Source organism: Lepisma saccharinum, chromosome 27, assembly GCF_977018435.1.
Source record: "Lepisma saccharinum chromosome 27, izLepSacc3.1, whole genome shotgun sequence".
NCBI classification, from domain to species: domain Eukaryota; kingdom Metazoa; phylum Arthropoda; class Insecta; order Zygentoma; family Lepismatidae; genus Lepisma; species Lepisma saccharinum.
Window position 1 is genome coordinate 51,880,461 of NC_139255.1, and position 19,412 is coordinate 51,899,872.

General features: G+C 37.6%; 1 protein-coding gene across 6 annotated transcripts in view; it reads left to right on the forward strand.

Annotated features, from left to right (window-relative positions):
- Positions 1-19,412, forward strand: part of LOC145980011 (dipeptidase 1-like) — a 113,322-nt gene that overhangs the window by 46,006 nt on the left and 47,904 nt on the right. For 4 of the 6 annotated variants that reach the window (XM_083112967.1, XM_083112972.1, XM_083112971.1 and 1 more), the window contains exons 2-3: positions 6,838-6,903; positions 18,601-18,748. In XM_083112967.1, the coding sequence (XP_082969093.1) occupies positions 6,838-6,903; positions 18,601-18,748 (214 nt within the window). Of the gene's footprint in view, positions 1-1,568; positions 1,591-6,837; positions 6,904-15,198; positions 15,337-18,600; positions 18,749-19,412 lie in introns of those variants that run through there. The other 2 variants (XM_083112968.1, XM_083112969.1) reach the window with 2 other exon arrangements.

Genomic DNA, 19,412 nt, shown 5'->3' on the forward strand with positions numbered 1-19,412 from the left:
CGACCGCGGCTAACGAACTAAAGTGGACAGTCATTTGTTTTTTCCTTCTCTTGTGCCCCAGTGCTCTGCCATACGTATAACTTCCCTCCCTTACGTCACTGCTTTCGCTGTGTACGATTTCCCCTTCACGATTATCCAAACACTTGGGAATGATAAAGATGACGACGATGTGTTGAAGAACGCTACGCATTTTGGCAAAGCAGGGGCAGGATTGCATGGCAAGCAGCTGATTGCATCGCCCACGTTCTCTTCGCTCGCTAAGCGTTGTAAATTCGACTACTCTTCTTGGATTTGAGATTCAAAGTGGATGTTCCCAAAGTGTTTGATGTGCTAAAACTTAAAGTGTTAGTTGATTATTACTTCATGGTTCGAGGTCGAGATGAAAACGACACAGGTACTTCCAACTCGAAATTGTTTCTAACCACCTTCCTGCTCATACAAAAAAATATCAGGAATCATTTATATTAGAGTAGGAAAGATGTACATGCAAAAAGGATAAAGAGAAAGAAGGAGTGGGGACAGAAACATGAAAATAAGAAATAGAAAGGATGAAAGAAGGGTAAAAGTATAATAAAACACATCAAGAAGGAAAGAACGGGATGGAGAGGAAGAGAAGAAGAAAAAGGAAAATCTAGGAAAGAACATCTAGAGAGAAAGAGGGATTGAGACAAATATACAAAGGAGAAAGAGAAAACGACAAATATGAAGAGAGAAGAGGAAAGATAAAAACTAAGGAAAGCACAGTAAGAAAGAAAGAAAGGGATTGCTAGAGAGAAAAAAGAAGATAAACAATGGAAAGAGGAGATAGAGAGCGAAACAAAGGGGAAATATGAAAACACGGTAAGAAAGAGTGAAACAATGTAATAGAAAGGGAAGAAGGATAAAGAAAAAGATAGAGAAACCGTGACAAGTCTCGTCTCTTCTCGGTACCATACATAAAGGAAAAAGAAGTCTTCGAGGCCCATTTATGCAAGTGGTCCCGGGTTCGATACCCGGTGGAGGCTCACAGTTGGTTGGATACCACTTTAAACTGTAGATCCAGTCCCGATTAGCCTTACTGCGCATAAAGTGGACTTAAAACAAACTTCTACGTTTACTGAGATCCATCAGACTATTAACGAACATTTCCGGTAGTATATTGGTAACGCTTCCGGCTTGTAATTAAGGGTTCGAGGGTTCGATCCCTAAGCGGGGTCACATTACACAAGTCTTCTAGATCCCACTTTGAACTGTAGGTCTAGTCGCGATTGCACTATCTGCTTATAAAGTGAACTTAAAATAAAAAAACAGATCATTCCAAATCTCGTGAACGAAGGTTCCGGGTTCGAGTCCTTGCCTGAGCGCTTGGTCGTCAATTTGATTCTCATCAAGTGGCAGAAAAAGCGACGCAAAATTGAAAAAACAGGAAAGAAACGCTTTTCCATGATACATAGAACCCTCCCTCACAGCAGTCCGATGGGCAAAAACTGCTGAAGTGGCGTTTAGAGGAAGTATGACGTCATTCGACAACCACCTGTGGTCGAAGCTCCATTCATCAAGCAACCGTTCCGTAGTGAGCGACATTGTGTGCACAGACTCCAGTCATGGCAGGTGAGTAAATCCACTACACAAGCATTACACCACGCGTAAACAATAGGGCATTAGCTTGTCTTGATCCACCAGTCATTTGCTGACTACACATGCCATTCTTTTTGTCACACGCAAGCACAATTCTATATTGCATGTTCATTGTCTTTCACCTCAGTATTTTGTCTGCATTATTCCTATTCGTTGGTTCGTATTTTTATTTCTTATCCGTACCTTTTCCTTATTTTACGTCGCTTTTGTGCCTCTTTTGGCTAATCGAGACGATAAAGATGAATGGATTAGAATACATTGATGAACCGGCTCGGTGGTCGACTTTCGATCTCGACACCGAAGTCCTCGAGTTCGAGTTTCGGCCTGGGATGGGTGTTCTTTGTGAGTATCCGTTCATGAATTTCGTATTTCCATTATCTGCCACTTTTCGCTAAGAAGACACGGAGAAGCAGTATCAAATAAAGCAGTACCGATGGCTAGAAACTGCAAAGGATAAGCGGTGTGAGCCACTGTCACTGTTGTATCTTGGTTACATACAAATCAACTGTATCTTATGAAAATTAGTACGTATAACACCGAATTACGTATAAATGCATTACGTACAAATAAGGTTTAATTAACACGTTTTTAAATTATATTTTGCTGGGACCATAGGCGTCGACTCCATGGGGCTTGGGGGGCTCGATCCCCCTCAATGTTAAAGATGTGGGGGGCAGAGCCAACAAATTAATTTTGCTTAAGAGGATCTAATGTATTATTTTGCTTCTCTTGTAAAGTTTACTCTGAATTGTGCCACATGAACTTAACTTTAAATACACATTTGAAATGTTCTAGACCATCAAATTTGGGGGGCTGAGACCACTAAACCATCAACTTTGGGGGGCTATGACCAGAGACAGCAAAACACATGACTTATTACTATATACTAAGTATGTAATTATGAGTATTGTTAAAATGTTTACTAAAAAGAGTTTCAAAAGACGATGTGCATGAACTAGGAGAGTGGATGGGACGTTCGGGCTACAAATGGCTCTCACATGACATTCAGAACGAGATCGTTGATATATTAGCGAGATCTGTTTTGCGCTCCGTGGCAGCAGATATTAAAAGTCGGGAATATTTTGCTATTATGGTTGACGAAACTTGTGACATATCCATCCGTGGACAATTAATATTTTGCATTCCAACTGTGAATAAAAATTTTGATATTTTTGATGAATTCATGGGCTTTTACGTGATTCCGAACACTGAAGCAAAACTTAAAAAAGGGAGAGAGTGAGTCATTCATTAATTTATTTCAGTGATCAGAGCCCCCCCCCAATAACTTTGACAAGTCGGCGCTTCCGGCTGGGACCTACTTACGTGTAAAAGATAATTGCCCTTCCATAGTGCGAATCACGAGTAAAAGTGTCAAAAGGAACAACGAGGAAGAGGGTTGTTTTGCCGATTAGACCAACTAACGCCTATGAAAGTACCTCGGGCAGTGATTGTGTTCGCCTTGAGACTGCGTACGGCCCACCTTCCCGCGAATCAACATTTGGCAAGAATACACGCGGTACCAATAACGCATGTCTTTCTGCAAAGCCCCTTACGACAAGTTCATCGGGAAACATTATATAACATCCTATTCCGACTGGATGTTCCATGTCCGGTGTCGATCCCAAGCCTGATAAGTCAGCCTCGAAACACCCATCATGTGGACGCTGTACAGCTTCGCACGGAAACACAACCGCCGCAACCGAATTGCGCACACTTTAGATCCAGAATTGCGCACAAATCTCACTGACCTGTTTTGCCACAGATTTTGATCCAACGTTGCCACTGAAAAAAACTGTTTTTTTTTTTTTTTTATCTAAGCACATAATTTAGAGTATTTTAAAAATATTAACTTCTTTGGAAAATTTCGGGGGAAAGTGTCACCGGCCGTCCCTGGTCAAAGTGAACTGAAGAAGTATTATGCCGTGATCGCAGCTCTAACTTGTTTTTTTGCAGGCACATCCCCCTCCCCCTCCTCACTTGCTTGAAGCTGATGTAGGTCAGACACACAAGCGACACTTGTTTCGCAGGAAATGCTTCATTATGATCTCCACCAACCGTACGGCGAGAGAACAGCTAATTCTAGGGTTTGCAGGAAGAGGGCGTTCACAGCAACAATCGAACTTCCGGAGAAACTCACCCTCTCATTGTAGCCAATCCGCCTCGCGTTCAGTAGCGCCAACTTTGAGAAACATTGAGTGCGCTGAAATCTAGAATTTGTTTTATAATTTTTTCCAATAATATATATGAGAAGCAGGCTGGGGATTTACCCCTAAAATGAATTTTTAGTTTCTTGGACATCAAAATGTAGGCTATTACGTTTAAAAACCGTTTCAGGCTTTTCTGAGAGGAATTGGTATGCATTTTATAGTGGCCGTTATCGCCTATTTTAGTCATACAATGCCTGATTGCCTAATACGAGAAAATGACAAAAATTCTGCCGATGCTCATCAATTTTAGCGCCCATTCTGTACTATTTTAGAGTTTTTAGTGCCTGTCAATTCTCATCCTGGTCATAAATCCTTATCCTGCCTTGTAAATCAATCTCTACTTAATGTCCTTCTCCATCTCTTTTTGTCATTCAGTCCACATTATTTCCTTCTTTCTCTCTCTCTCTCTCTCTCTCTCTCTCTCTCTCTCTCTCTCCTTCTCTTTCTCTCTCTCTCTATCCTTGTCATTAAATCCTTATCCTGCCTTGTAAATCAATCTCTGCTTAATGTTCTTCTCCATCTTTTTTTGTCATTCACTCCACATTATTTCCTTCTCTCTCTCTCTCTCTCTCTCTCTCTCTCTCTCTCTCTCTCTCTCTCTCTTCTCTCCCTCTCTATCCTTGTCATTCTCTCCCTTCTCTATCTCTCTCTCTCTGTCCCTGTCATCCTCTCTCTCTCTCCTAATTCTCTCCGCTCTCTATCCACCTTCTTCTCACTTCCATTCTCTCCGCTATTTCCTTCTCCCTCTTCTCCTTGTCATTCTCTCCGTTCTCTATCTTCCCCGCCCTCTCTCTATCTCTCTGCTTGGTCATTCTCTCCGCCCCCTACCCTTCTCCTTGTCTCCCTCTCTCTCCTCGACATTCTCTTCCCTCTCTGTCTTAATAACAATGCGACTACAGGTAGTGTAAAAACTATAAGACACTGAAAAGTATCATATTAGAGACGTAGGAAATTATTATGAAATATTTTGATAACACTCAGTCAGTAATTAAGTTTGTGTAACGATGAAACCTTTTGTTTTCTTAAATGTGGAGATTTGAATAAAATATATAAACAGGTAAGTTATTGGTGGGCTCGAGCCCCACAGGCCCATATCACTTGCCGCCACCATATGTTCCAGGTTCGAGTCCTGCCCTGGGCATAGTTGATGGCCGCTTCCTAGCTTACGTTTTGCACTATATGAATTAATGGTAGCAAATGGCATAACGAGGTTCAGAAAGTTAGGGAATAACGTTTCTAGTTGCTTCAATATAATAAACACAGTCAATTAATTGACTGATGTTACTGCATAATTTCATGGTTTCATCTTTATCCAATGGCACTGTAAATTAGACCGAGAGACTCGCCTCACACGTGCAATCTATGTGACACCTCTTAGACTTGGCTTCAGGATCTTTTTCAGTCTTTCAGAAATTTCTGTGAAATAAATGTGTTTACTGCAACATTAGAATAATTAAATCAAGAAGACTTAGCTGGGCAGGCCATGTGGCACGAATGGGAGAGGAAAGAGGAATTTACGGGATTCTTGTTGGGAAACCTGATGGTAAGAGACCTGTAGGAAGGCCAAGATGAAGATGGAGGGACAACGTTGAGATGGACCTAAAGGAAATCGGTAGGGATGGAAAAGAGTATATAGAACTTGCTCAAGATAGGAAAAGATGGAAGGCCTGTGTTGCTGCAGCCATGAACCTTCGGGTTTAAGGAGGCTAGAGAGTTAGTTAGTTACTGCAACATGTTTATTTTATTTTCACAAAGCAAACTTTACTCGACATCTAGATGCTTTTAGTTTAAAAAAATATTACCACATACTTTTCTTATAAACATATTTGTGTTGTGTGACAAATTTTGTGATGGGAGTGACTTGCACATGTAGGATTATAGAACAATGGAAAGGCAATGCAAATTATCATAAATATATTCATCAAACTAAGGTTTGTTTCAGAAATGAATAGGATACTTCAGAGCTTAAGATATAGAAGCAATAAATGAGACAATTAGAACCAAATTTTGATTATTTTATTTTTCTTGTGGTATAATACTGTAAGTGGAAACACCAAACATAAAGTCGAATTTCTACTATAAAAAGTAATAGGTTTGACAATATGTTATTTAAAAGCCATTAAACTTATGTTTACATTAATAATTCCAAATTCTGCATAGTTTTCTCTTTATTCTTCTTATATACAGTATATGGAAATTGATGTATCTTTGTTTGTTCCGGCATAACTCTCGAACGCCTGGAGCCGTTATTTTGTTTTCAAAGAATAGACCTTTTGCAACAATGTTCTTCCACATGACATTTCAAAATCTTATCTCAACATCTGTCAGCGTTTACAACCTCACATACACGTATGAAGGTCCTAAAAGCACGTGAATGTTGTCGGCACCATGAGTCATATATGACCCATTGGCTGTTTTCGCCTATACATTCTATGGGTCATATATGACTGATTGGCTGTTTAAAGGGTATATATGTTTGTTCCGGTATAACTCTCGAACGCCTGGAGCGATTTCAACCAAACTTGGTACACATATCACTTGCAATCTGGAAAGAAATACTGTGGGGGTAAGACACCCCTGGCACCCCTAGGGATGGGTATGGGAAGGGGGTGACGTGTAAAAATAATCGAAAACGACCGATATTAGTGTGGAAGTCATAACTCCCAATGCCATTCAATTTATTTACTCTTGCTCCTGGATGTAAAACTAAAATTGTTGTTTATAATCAAGTTTTGAATTCAATTAATATTACGGTGAATTTGTAAAAGTTTTTACTTTATAATTTGTATACTGTACTTATGCTTTTAAATACCTGTAAATAAAAGTTAGAATTCATTATTTTCCTGTCTAATAGAAGATTGGGTTAGATAAATACTCGGGTACCGCCGGCCAATCAGCTAGTTTCATATATAATAAGTGATATTTTCAATAAAAATAAATTAACCTTGTTTGTCAACTTTCATATATGGCTCATATACACTTATTAAAGCTAATATCTTGTATTATATTTCAGAGGCTCAACAGAAGGAAGAAAAAGGTTTGATCGGAGAAACACCGCCTACAAAGAAGATGCAGGGAGGTAGGCGTCATATTCTTGTCTTCTTCATCTCTTCTCATCTCGTTAATTTAGAGACACCAATATCACATTGTCCTTTACTTGTCACAGAGCATTTATATGTTTGTCTCCTCTATCTGTATTTCAACCTGCCTCTGTCTCTCCGTCTATCTAATGGAGGGTCTAGTGCCTATGTAGAGTTTCTTCATGAAATACGCCTAAACGTCACTATCCTCGTCTTCGCAATTAACCAGAAGTAGTAGGAAAACGTCGAAAAATAATATAAAATAATTGTGTCTCCCTCTATCGGTCTATCGTATCACTCATATACCTATCAGTGTTGCCACAACCTGAAAGCAAAATTTTCCTTTTCAAGGGGCAAAATTTCCCTTTTCAAGGGGCAAAATTTCCCTTTTCAAGGGACAAAATTTCCTTTTTCAAGGAACAAAATTTCCCTTTTTGGACTAATTTTTCCCTTCACCTAAAGAAATAAAATAATAATAAGTAGTAGTAGTAGTATTCCGGTTGGTCCATATTCGTATGAATGAAAAATGTTGAACAAATTACAGTACATACATTCCAGATGTCAACGGTTTGAATCCTTGTCAGGCATCCATTAATCGTTCATCCTTATCGCTGAAGTTATCCGAAGATGTGACGTAATAAAAACTAAATCGAAATATAAATAGATACATAGGCTTACACTCAAACCCATACAGCACAACATGGTTTCAGATATGTTACGGATACGTAACTCGTGAAACATTGTAACATTGCAGCAACATTGCGAAACATTACTGTGATGTTTCAGGTATGTTTCAGCAATGTAAAAATGTCCGCGAATCTAACATAACATTCGTAATGTTACAGAAACATATCAGTGCAACATTACAGAAACGTGTCAATGTAACATTGCAGAAACATGTCAGTGTAACATTACAAATACCTTTCCGTAAGGTTTTGTGATATTTCAGCTACATTACAGTGATATGATTGTACATTACGGTTATATTGAATGGAATCAGTACTGTATTCACGAGTGAAATATTTAAGGGGGCCTATTGGGGTTAAGCCCCTTTACGTCAATATTTATTTGTAAATCATTTCCTGAAAATAATATTCACAATGTTTGATACCTAATTAGGAATGATATTTAATTATATTTATTTTACCTCTCCTCAAATGACCACGTATATCAATTGCTACAATTATTCTCGAGGGGGGGGGGGAGTGCATAAAAGTACGAAATACACATTTATTCACACCAGACAACAGTTACTTACAACTAAAAAAAGAAAAATACTCGTATTCACCACCAAATCCTAAACTACCTTCAAATGTGTGTAAAGTTTTACGTGCAATAATAAGCTCTGCGTGGTTTTTTGCACCCTGTCACAAAGAAGGTGGGATTTGAGTGATGTGATCAGCATAATGCTCCCGTCCCCTCTACTAATAGATGAGAGGCTGGAAGCATTTTAGTGTTGTATGAAATTCATTCATGATTCTATGAGTCACGGTCATCTGAAAATTCTACTCTAATGTCTCTGTATGAATGAAAACATTTTTGCTGGACAGAATACATGTTCCACATGTATGGTTTTCAACCTATATGGTGTTCGAACTTTCAGAATTACACAGCAATATTCCAAATTAATTTCAAACATCACAAATTGAGCACATGTCTTCAAATATAACTTTCGGATACTAAAATTTAGTATGTGACATTCTCACCTTTTACATATCTCAAATAAAAATTCAAAATGAATGTAATAATATCCTATATATACTTACATAATTGGAGAAATGTAGATACACTTTGACCACAAAATAAATTCAGTAAATGAACCAGTAACCACAACTGGGAAATAAATATCAATTCACAAGTGCAATGTGGAGACAAGCTAAACTTTAGCAATTTTTAGGCAGTAACAATACGAAAAATATAATTGAATAATAACTAAAAATTTATAAATCAATGAAAGGTTTTGACATTCTCTATAATATTAAATGTGCAGTGTGTATCAGAGGTTGTAGTTACTAGTTAGAAAAATTAATTCTCTTAATGTTACTTGTGAGCAATTTATATTGAATTATTACTTCAACGATATAATTATATGTTCTCATTTCTATTATTTTTTAATCATTTATATTTCACCCATGTTTGACTTTCAACGTTGTTATGGTGGTTAGGATGGATTGGTCAGTTTCAGAATACACTGAGAAATTGAATTAAGCTCCTTGTAATGAAGGGATTTCTGGTTCGAAACTCTGGTAGAGGCACATTGCAGTGATACGGATCCCATTTTGATTTGTAGGTCCAGTCCCGATTAGCTTATTTGTGCATAAAGTGGACTTAAAACATCAATTCAAAGAACCAAATAAATATAAATAAGCATACTTTGATACATTTTTTTACAACAGCGAGTGATCAGACAGTATCCATGTCACCATTGAACTCTAAAAATTGGAGATGCATCACTTCAAAGAAAAATTATTATACGTAAAAATAATATTTTTTCATAAAATATATTCTTTATTTGTCTAAATTTGTCAAAATACAATTGCTTCTGTTCTGTTAAGAAGTATTTCATTGCAGGTTCTCCGCTATAACCTCTTGTTGGAGTGCAGTAACATTCATTTTTTCCTGAAAGGAAATAATGTCATAATATCAATTCTGGTCAGAATTTCCATTTCAAAAAACAATATTTTGCACAAGTAAAATAAACATCTTAGTCTTGAAGAAAATTGCAAAGCAACATCAAGAATTTACATTCTTCATGTCAGCACAATTCAGTTTTTTTATAAAGGTAACCTCGGAGAACCCCGTAAAACAAATTCAATTCTGGCAAGTAAAATTGCTTTTACTTCATATTATTTGCTCAGAACTAGCATAAAGATTTTTGTGAATGCTCAATATGTTATGTAACATCCATAACATTAATATTAGTGAAAATCAATGTTTCCATCTACTTTTTTAGAAAATCTCTCAGCATTCCGCAGAAAAAATGTCATATTTCATCTTTCTTTTAACATGCCAAATTAAATACAACATCTGCAACTTGTGCAATCGTGCAGTATCATAATTAGATTTTAACCATTCATTTTATTTTTGTCAATAATCCATATTTCTACCTACCTAATTACGAAGAAACGATGATTGTATGGATTTTTAGCATAAAAATAACTAAATATTACCAATTTTTTACCTCTTGAAACTTAATAATAACAATTGAACCACAAATGACCTAAATCTAGTATATTAAACTTGTATTGTTTCATAGTTTTGAATTATTGTAACTTGAAATCCAAATTTTGTCCAAAAATGATCATTCTTGCAAAAGAAACTAATCTTAAATCAGCCATAGAATACTTAATTACTGCTAAATATGCATAAAAACTAACTGTTGGAGTCATAAACATCTTAGCATTGAAGAAAATTGCAAAGCAACATCAAGAATTTACATTCTTCATGTCAGCACAATTCAGTTTTTTTATAAAGGTAACCTCGGAGAACCCCGTAAAACAAATTCAATTTTGGCAAGAAAAATTGCTTTTACTTCATATTATTTGCTCAGAACTAGCATAAAGATTTTTAGTGAATGCTCAATATGTTATGTAACATCCAAGTCGTTAACATTAGTGAAAATCAGTGTTTCCATCTACTTTTTTAGAAAATTCCTCGGCATTCCGCAGAAAAAAAATTCATGTTTCATCTTTCTTTTAACATGCCAAGTTAAATACAACATCTGCAACTTGTGCAATCGTGCAGTATCATAATTAGATTTTAACCATTTATTTTATTTTTGTCAATAATCCATAATTCTACCTACCTAATTACGAAGAAACGTTGATTGAATCGATTTTTAGCATAAAAACAACTAAATATTACCAATTTTTTACCTCTTGAAAATTAATAATAACAATTGAACCACAAATGACCTAAATCTAGTATATTAAACTTGTATTGTTTCATAGTTTTGAATTATTGTAACTTGAAATCCAAATTTTGTCCAAAAATGATCATTCTTGCAAAAGAAACTAATCTTAAATCAGCCATAGAATACTTAATTACTGCTAAATATGCATAAAAACTAACTGTTGGAGTCATAAACATCTTAGCATTGAAGAAAATTGCAAAGCAACATCAAGAATTTACATTCTTCATGTCAGCACAATTCAGTTTTTTTATAAAGGTAACCTCGGAGAACCCCGTAAAACAAATTCAATTTTGGCAAGAAAAATTGCTTTTACTTCATATTATTTGCTCAGAACTAGCATAAAGATTTTTAGTGAACGCTCAATATGTCATGTAACATCCAAATCGTTAATATTAGTGAAAATCAGTGTTTCCATCTACTTTTTTAGAAAATTCCTCGGCATTCCGCAGAAAAAATTACATGTTTCATCTTTCTTTTAGCATGTCAAGTTAAATACAACATCTGCAACTTGTGCAATCATGCAGCATCATAATTACATTTTAACCTTTTATTTCATTTTTGTCAATAATCTATAATTCTACCTACCTATATGGAGGGCATCACAAGCCTCATGAGAAACAAAACTATACAAGACTACATGAGAGAGAAAGAGAGAGATGATTAACATAAGTGAGTAACCTAACAAGTGATTAAGAGAGAAATATTATTAGGAATTTAGTTTTGTCACAAAAAAAAGTACCCATGTGGTGATTGATGGCTGGAAATATTGGAAAAGCTAGCTTTGCATATTATCTACCTAACCTAATATCATGCATGAAAAAATGAAAGGATACAATAAAATCTCTTCTGATTTTACATGTATTTCATAACAAGAATGTCTCACATTATAGTGGATAATGAGACAGGTCAAAATACTTATATAAACACTAGCTTGATAGCCAGGCATAGCTAGTCATTTTTTTTTAATATACACTGTCTAGTCATGGCATACTGTCACTTTCAGAGGGCTGTGTTTCTTTTTTAAAGCCAGTATCATGTTTGTTTTGTTTATAATTGCACTTCATTGTAAACAGAATTTTGATTATGACTGCTATGTTCATTTGAGCTATTATTAAAGGTTTTTTTCATAGGATAATTTTATTCTTGATAGCTTGTGCAACCAATCGAGAGCTGATCTAACAAGTATGACCGTGGCTGTGGTGCTGCCGTAGATTTACATTACGTAACGATGTCACAGAACAAATTAGTTGATTCGTAATTTGTATTAGATAGAGGCTCTGAACGTAACAACTTACGTGGTATTCTACGCCTCTTCACTACGCACAGGGAAGTGAGAAACAACATTGTTTAAAAAGAAGAGGACAAATTTTGTGCAAAATTTATGGGGAGGGGTCATATACCGTAAACGAAAACTATAAGCTATTTTTAACAGTAAAAACATGCAGGGAAATACTTTGCGTCTCGACCATTCACTTTTTCCCTACACACAACGCAGACAACTTATTTCTCGCGATTATATTTTCATGAGGTGGAGAAGTTCAGTGCTTCTTTACGTCCACATATTTTAATTAAACAAACAAAACAAAATACTTCTTTAAACACTGGCTTGAACTGCCTTGTTTCCAATCACTTTTTCACACACGTTACACAACACAGATTAAATATATATCGTGCATAAGTATAACACAATTAAACACACTTTGGCATTAATAATATTCAACTTACCACTCAATAAACAACATTATTCTTCATAAGATGTGCACGACTCCAGGTCAGCGTTGAAGGTAACAACATGGCCGCCGCAGAAAATGTCCTGGATGGCCGCCACGCAAGCATGATGACTGAATCCAACGTTGCGGAAATGTCTCTGAAACATTTCTCAGAGATGTAAGAAAAATGAGACGTTGCAGAAACTAGACAATGAAACTATAACATTGCAATGTTTCAGAAACAAAACTGGGACTTCATGTGATGCTTTCTGTAACGTCAACGCGAAACCAGAATGTTAGAAACATAAATGAGAGATTGTAATATTTCTGAAATATGTCTGAAACTTGGTGTGCTGTATGGGAAGGAGTAAAGGAACAAAATGTGGACATATAAAACTGGAACTTAACATAGTCTAAACTAATATTGAATCTGATGTGTTCAAATTTCCCTGAAATTTTGGATTTTTTTCGTAGAATTCCCCTTTCCGCCAGAAAATTTGTGAGAATTTCCCTTCAGAATGGGAAATTTTTCATTCATGTGGCAACACTGATCCCTATTTATGTATCTGTCGTTCTCTCTCTCTCATCTTAGGGCCTCCCCGATGGCGCAGTGGTAGCGTCGTCGCCCTGTAATCAAGAGGTCGTGGGTTCGATACCGGGTGGAGGCACATAATGGTTCCGATCCCACTTTAAACTGTAGGTCCAGTCCCGATTAGCCTTACTGTGCCTAAAGTGGACTTAAAATAACAAATCAATCCAATCCAACTCTCTCTCATCTTCTTCTGATTCTTATCTCTCCCTCCCCATCTCTCTGTTTCAAAGCATGGCGCAGTCGTTGTTACTCTAATCCTACAATGAGCAAGTAGAGAAAGAAATGAAGATAATGAAACTTTAAGAGAGAAGAAAAGAAGGAAATAATATGAAAGAAGCGTGAGCGAGAAAGGATTTGATTGATTTGGCTTTCTAAGTCCACTGTATGCACAGATACCACCGGGGTATCGAACCCTGAACCCCTTGATTACAAGTCGACAACACCACCACTGCGCCATCGGGGAGGCCTTGAGCGAGCGAGGAAGCAGAATGTAATTATGAAGAATAGAGTGTATAAGGAAGAAGGAGAGATGTCAAAAGAATTAGAACACAAGGCTACGCAAGATGCAGATAGAGAATAATAAAAAAGTGATATAAATAGAATGAAAAGAAAATGAATGGAGGAAGGAAAGAACAGATTTGGGTTTTTGTTGTTATGCACAGTAAGGCTAATGGGGACTGGACCTACAGTTTAAAGTGGACGACGACGGTACCACTGCGCCATCGAGGAGGGCCTCAAAGAAGAGAAAATGTACTTATCTGTGTTAGGAGAAAGTAATAAAGTGTCATATTTAATCATCCAAACAGGAAAAAGGGCATTGACCTTCTATTGACCGGTATTTTAAGAGACAAAGACATACAAAATGAAATAGGACAGAGAGTGAAAGAGAGAAAGGGAAAAATGGAACGATAAAGTATGAGGTATACGAAAGTAAGGAAGAAGGATGAAATGCTAAGAGGATGAAAAATGAAGGTTAGAAAGAAAGGAAGGAAGGAGTAGTGACAAGGAAGATAGAAGGAAGAAAAGCCAACGTTCGTGGCGAGCTACGACGCCCGGGGTTCCGAGTTCGAATCCAGGCCTGGGCATGGGTGCTGTTTGTAAGTGTCCCATCAATTTTATATTATCACCAGGGCTGGAAGTTGAGGAAAAATCCTTTTCTTTCCTAGTGTCCGAAGACGAGGCCCAACATAATATATGTTCATTTTGGGTCATTGTAGGCCAGAAAAAGGTGGGTTTCATTTGTCCTTTTTTGCCTTTTTTCGACGATTTTTGGCTTATTGGTCCTTTTTTAGCCTATTTTTAGGTCTTAACGGCTTTTTCTTGCAACTTCATCTTCTTTCGACTACGTTTTTACTGCCCATTCTCAATTCGAATCATCATCACTTCATCACCTCTTAAACATCCTTTCTGTAGTAAATAAATAAAAAAAAGGGAGAAATAAATATATTTGAACCATCCCTGAAACGAGAGGAAAACATTTTTGGACGACTGAAGCAGGTACGGTACAGTCACGGACACTGCCAGCTTGTAACGATTCCATTGAAAGTCAATGTATTCATTACAAGCCGGCAGTGTCCGTGACTGTACAAGGTCTGGAAGGTCGTGCTGTAAGTGGCAACTTTCTCTTGTTTTGAAGCTTTCAGCACGGTGCATACGACCAGACAGCACGCGCCTGCAAAGATCTCAAGTCAGATAAGGAGGTGCCGCGCAGAGGGTTTGGATGCTAAACCTGAAGTTATTAATTAATTTGGATCACATTTATAAGCCCTTTTTTCAATTCTTAGGTCCTTTTTACGTCTTTTTTTGACTTCCGAGTCCTAGTTATCACTCATCCTCACAATTAGTCAAAATTGGCAGAAACGCGAAGAGAAATAAACCGAAGCAGACAATGAATGGAAAGAGGAAACGCCCAAAGGACCAAAGCTTGTGGATTGTTGACACGGTGTACTGTGGCTGCATTTCTTTCAGCTGTAAAAAAGGGCATGCAGTATGTTAGCTTCGTGGCACGCGCTTTCGGTTACATAAGAGTTGGAAGGAAAGCGTGTCTAAACAACGTTGGAGGAATTCACACAATCGCAAAGGACGTGATAACATGCAAGGTGACGTTCGGGCAGAGAGAGCGAAGGCTGGCTGTTCGGAGGGAATGAGACCACTTGTTGTCAGTGCAATCAAGCGATAAGCATGCGGTTGGATCCCAAGAGCTGGTTGCCAGAGAAAAGTAAGCCTTTCAATTTTTTTGTTCAGTGGCTTCGAGGTGGAGTTTCGTTTGGGCTGCGTCACGAGGGGACAAAACATTTATAGTGGGGTCCATAGACGCCGACTCCATGGCGCTTGGGGTGCTCGAGCCCCCAATGTTAACGATGTGGGGGCAGAGCCCCTTAAATAATTTTGCTTAAGACGATCTAATGTATTATTTTGCTTCTCTTGTAAAGTTTACTCTGAATTGTGCCTAGTGTTGCCCACGAGACGAGACTTTGGTCTGTCTCGTCTCGTGGAGTCTCGTGGAAATGCTGTCTCGTCTCGAAAATATTCGTTTGTCTTATGACACATGGTCAATCTCGTCTCGTCTCGAATTTTTAAAAGCCTGTCCCGTCTCGTCCCGTGGGCAACACTATGTGCCACATGAACTTAACTTTAAAAACACATTTGAAATGTTCTAGACCATCAACTTTGGAGGGGGGCTATGACCAGAGACAGCAAAACACATGACTTATTACTATATACTAAGTATGTAATTATGAGTATTGTTTAAATGTTTACTAAGAAGAGTTTCAAAAGACGATGTGCATGAACTAGGGTAGTGGATGGGACGTTCGGGCTACAAATGGCTCTCACATGACATTCAGAACGAGATCATTGATACATTTGGGAGATCTGTTTTGCGCTCCGTGGTAGCAGATATTTCTGACATATCCATCCGTGGACAATTGACATTCTGCTATGAACTGTGAATAAAAATGTTGATATTTTTGAGAAATCCCATGGGCTTTTATGAGATTCCGAACACTGAGGCCAAAAATTAAGAAAGGGAGAGAGTGAGTCATTCATTAATTTATTTCAGTGATCAGAGCCCCCACAATAATTTTGACAACTCGGCGCCCCTGGTGGGGTCTGGTTTGGTACGCATAGCTATCTTATGTCTAATTTCAATCTTCACGTCACTTGCTTTCTTCATCTGGTTCTCTTTCTTCCTTCATTTCCTAATCTAAAGATTCTACTTTTTTATCTATTCTCTGTGTTTCTCCGGATCTTAATCTTAATATTCTACTTTCGTTTCTTTGCAATATTTCTCTCTCTCTTATTTGGTCTTACATTCTTAATCTCTTTCCCTATGTTCTTACATATCTTAACCTTAAGATTTTATCTCTTGTCTTTCTTTCTTCATCTACTTCTCTATTGTCCTCCACTTCTTAGCTTTGTCTCCTTGCAGTCGTACTTTCCATCTTCTTTTATCTATCCTCTTCTATTTTCCTATCTTCCCATATTTCTTAATCTTTTTCTGTATTACTTCCTATATTTCTTCATGTCCTTCATTGTTTATTTCTTTATTTCTTATCTCCTTTTTCTCTACCTCTTTATTTTTCACTCTTTTCTTCCTCTGCGCGCCTGCTGCTCATTTTTAGCCACTTCTCACTTTCTCTGTCCTTACATACACTTCTCTCTCTCTCTCCCCCTCTCTCTATCTCTCCCTCTCTCTTCCTCGATCTCTCTCTCCCTCTCGTTTTATCTCCCTCCCTCTCCCCCTCTCTCTCTCCCTATCTCTATCTCTCTCCCCTCCCCCTCTCTCTCTCTTTCTCTCTCTCTCTCTCGGTAGGGATCCCGGCTTCGAATCCCGGCCTGGGCATGGATGTTCTGTGTGGGTGCCCCTTCATCAATTTCATCACATCATTACCCATCCTCGGCCACCACGGTGGCGCAGCGGTAACCTTGTCGCCTTGTAATCAAGGGATCTCGAGTTCGATACCCGGTGGAGGCACTTAGTGGTTTGGATCCAACTTTAAAACTGTAGGTCCAGTCCCGATTAGACTTGCTGTACATAAAGTGGACTTCAAAAGACTCAATTACTCATCCCCGTCGTCGCGATTACATGAAAATTGAAGAAAAGCGACACTAATTGACAAACATTTAAGTTCTGATGTACCGTAATCGCTTAATAAGAGATACTAACTTACTTTAGAACCATGACATGGTTTCCTAGGATGTAGCGCTGAAAAGTTCTAAACTGTAAACATACACTACACGGTATACATTAACATGACATCACAAACACATCCTCCGCTTTTCTTTTCTCATCAGGATTAAAACTGCCCGTAACCAGAAGCCTTAAGTACGGTAGGAGTAACACGTAGGCCGAATCCGAGACAGCAATTCGATTTGATTGATTGATTTGTTGTTTCAAGTCCACTTTATGCACAGTAAGGCTAATCGGGACTACAGTTTTAAAGTGAGATCCGAACCACTTGTGCCTCCACCGGGTATCGAACCCGGGACCTCTTGATTACAAGGCGACGACGCTACTACTGCGCCGTCGGCAAGGCCCCGAGACAGCAATTCGAAAACTCATTACTTGTGATGCGCCGCAACAATACGTCTAGTAGATGGAGACACTATCGTATAACAAGCAAACAACACATTGTCTGGGAGCAACTGCGAATAAATATTACATCTCTATAAAATTATAACGTAGTAGTATGCTGAAAAGAAAGTTGATGAGTATGCAAATTATGAAGTGTATCTGCTATATCTAATTCCTAAATTTTATTAACAAGCACGTGTAAGATTATGCTTTTTGAAGGGATAGGTAGCACAGAAATATTTTTTAACAAATCATAATCTTCCTGATCTAGCATTTCCTTCATAACTTCACCAAACTTAACTTTGTTATGAACCGTTCCTCTATATTTACGACGGATTTAACGGGGGACACTGGGGCACGTGCTCCCCTCCAAGAAAAACCACGCCTAAGTATTATGAAAAGCGATGACGTTGTTAAATCCAAACGAACCAAAGAAAGCTCGAGTAACAGAAAATAATATCCTTCAATAATATCCTTTCCAAACTGCCAAGGAATAGAAAGAAAAAGTTCAGAATCAATAGCCTACTCGGTAATGGATCTATTTGACATTCAAATGTGCACCACTATGAATCGAATCCGGGACGCCTTAATTACAATGCAACATCGCTACTACTCTGCCATCGGCAGGTCCAACATGAGCAAAAAGTCTTTAATAGAAGTTCTTCGTTTTCATGTTCCCTACGCCCTGTGACAGTTTATCGAATTCGACGGCAGCAGAAATTGATAGTCCTCCTCAGTCATTTCTAAAGTCAACTTTTTAAGGTGCAGAGTCAATCTGAAAATAATTCGCCTCCATTTGAATTATGTGGCGACACCACTATACCACCAGTAAACCCCAATTGAGCTGTGCAAAAAAATATCAAGTTTATAAAGATATTGACAAAAAAATCTCTATTTTATTTACAGTTTCTCGGTCCTGGTTGATAGTCGGTGGTTCGGCAGTGGTGGTGGCGTTGGTCCTGGTGATAACCCTTCCAATAGTTCTCACGAATGGAGCGCCTCAATCAGATACGGTGGCGCAGAATGTCCTGAAGAGTGTCCCTCTCATTGATGGGTAAGGAAGTTACCAGTTTTTACCAAATACTTCGAGAAAAACAGTTTGCTTTTGATAAGAAGCTAGATTTGTAAGACAATACTTAACTTAATTATGTTAAAGATTTGAGTAATGTAAAAATGAATTTACTTTAGAACTGAGACACGGTGTAGCATCTTAGAAAATTTATCCTTACTTCCGATGTAGAAAAAATGTTACGAAGGACAGTTGCAACATCCTCATCGCCATTAAACGTTATTGGGTTACACACACCATTTATGTAATTCAAATAGCTACGTGGATTCGTACATTTTTAAATTAAAACTTCTTTAACATACAATAAAATCAACATTATAAAAAATTGAAATTATGGCCGATTCAGCCCATGGCTGCATGCTTAAACTTTGTAACATATATAACAATAATAGTGCATAGATGAAAGTTTCCTTGGAATAACTAAACAATTTCTCGTTAACAAACCTGTTTAAATAGGCGGGAAACAATTATTGTTTATCATAACCAAATTCTTTTAGTTGTCTAGTGTCTAAATTTGTTTAGTGTTAGCAAAACGTTTTGTCAAAATGAGCATACTTAGTAAAGACAATCAAATGTTTTGTTTCTTGTTACCAAATAGCCTAACCAAGCACGTGTTGTTAATTTAAATGAGTCAGCTTCGATTCGATTC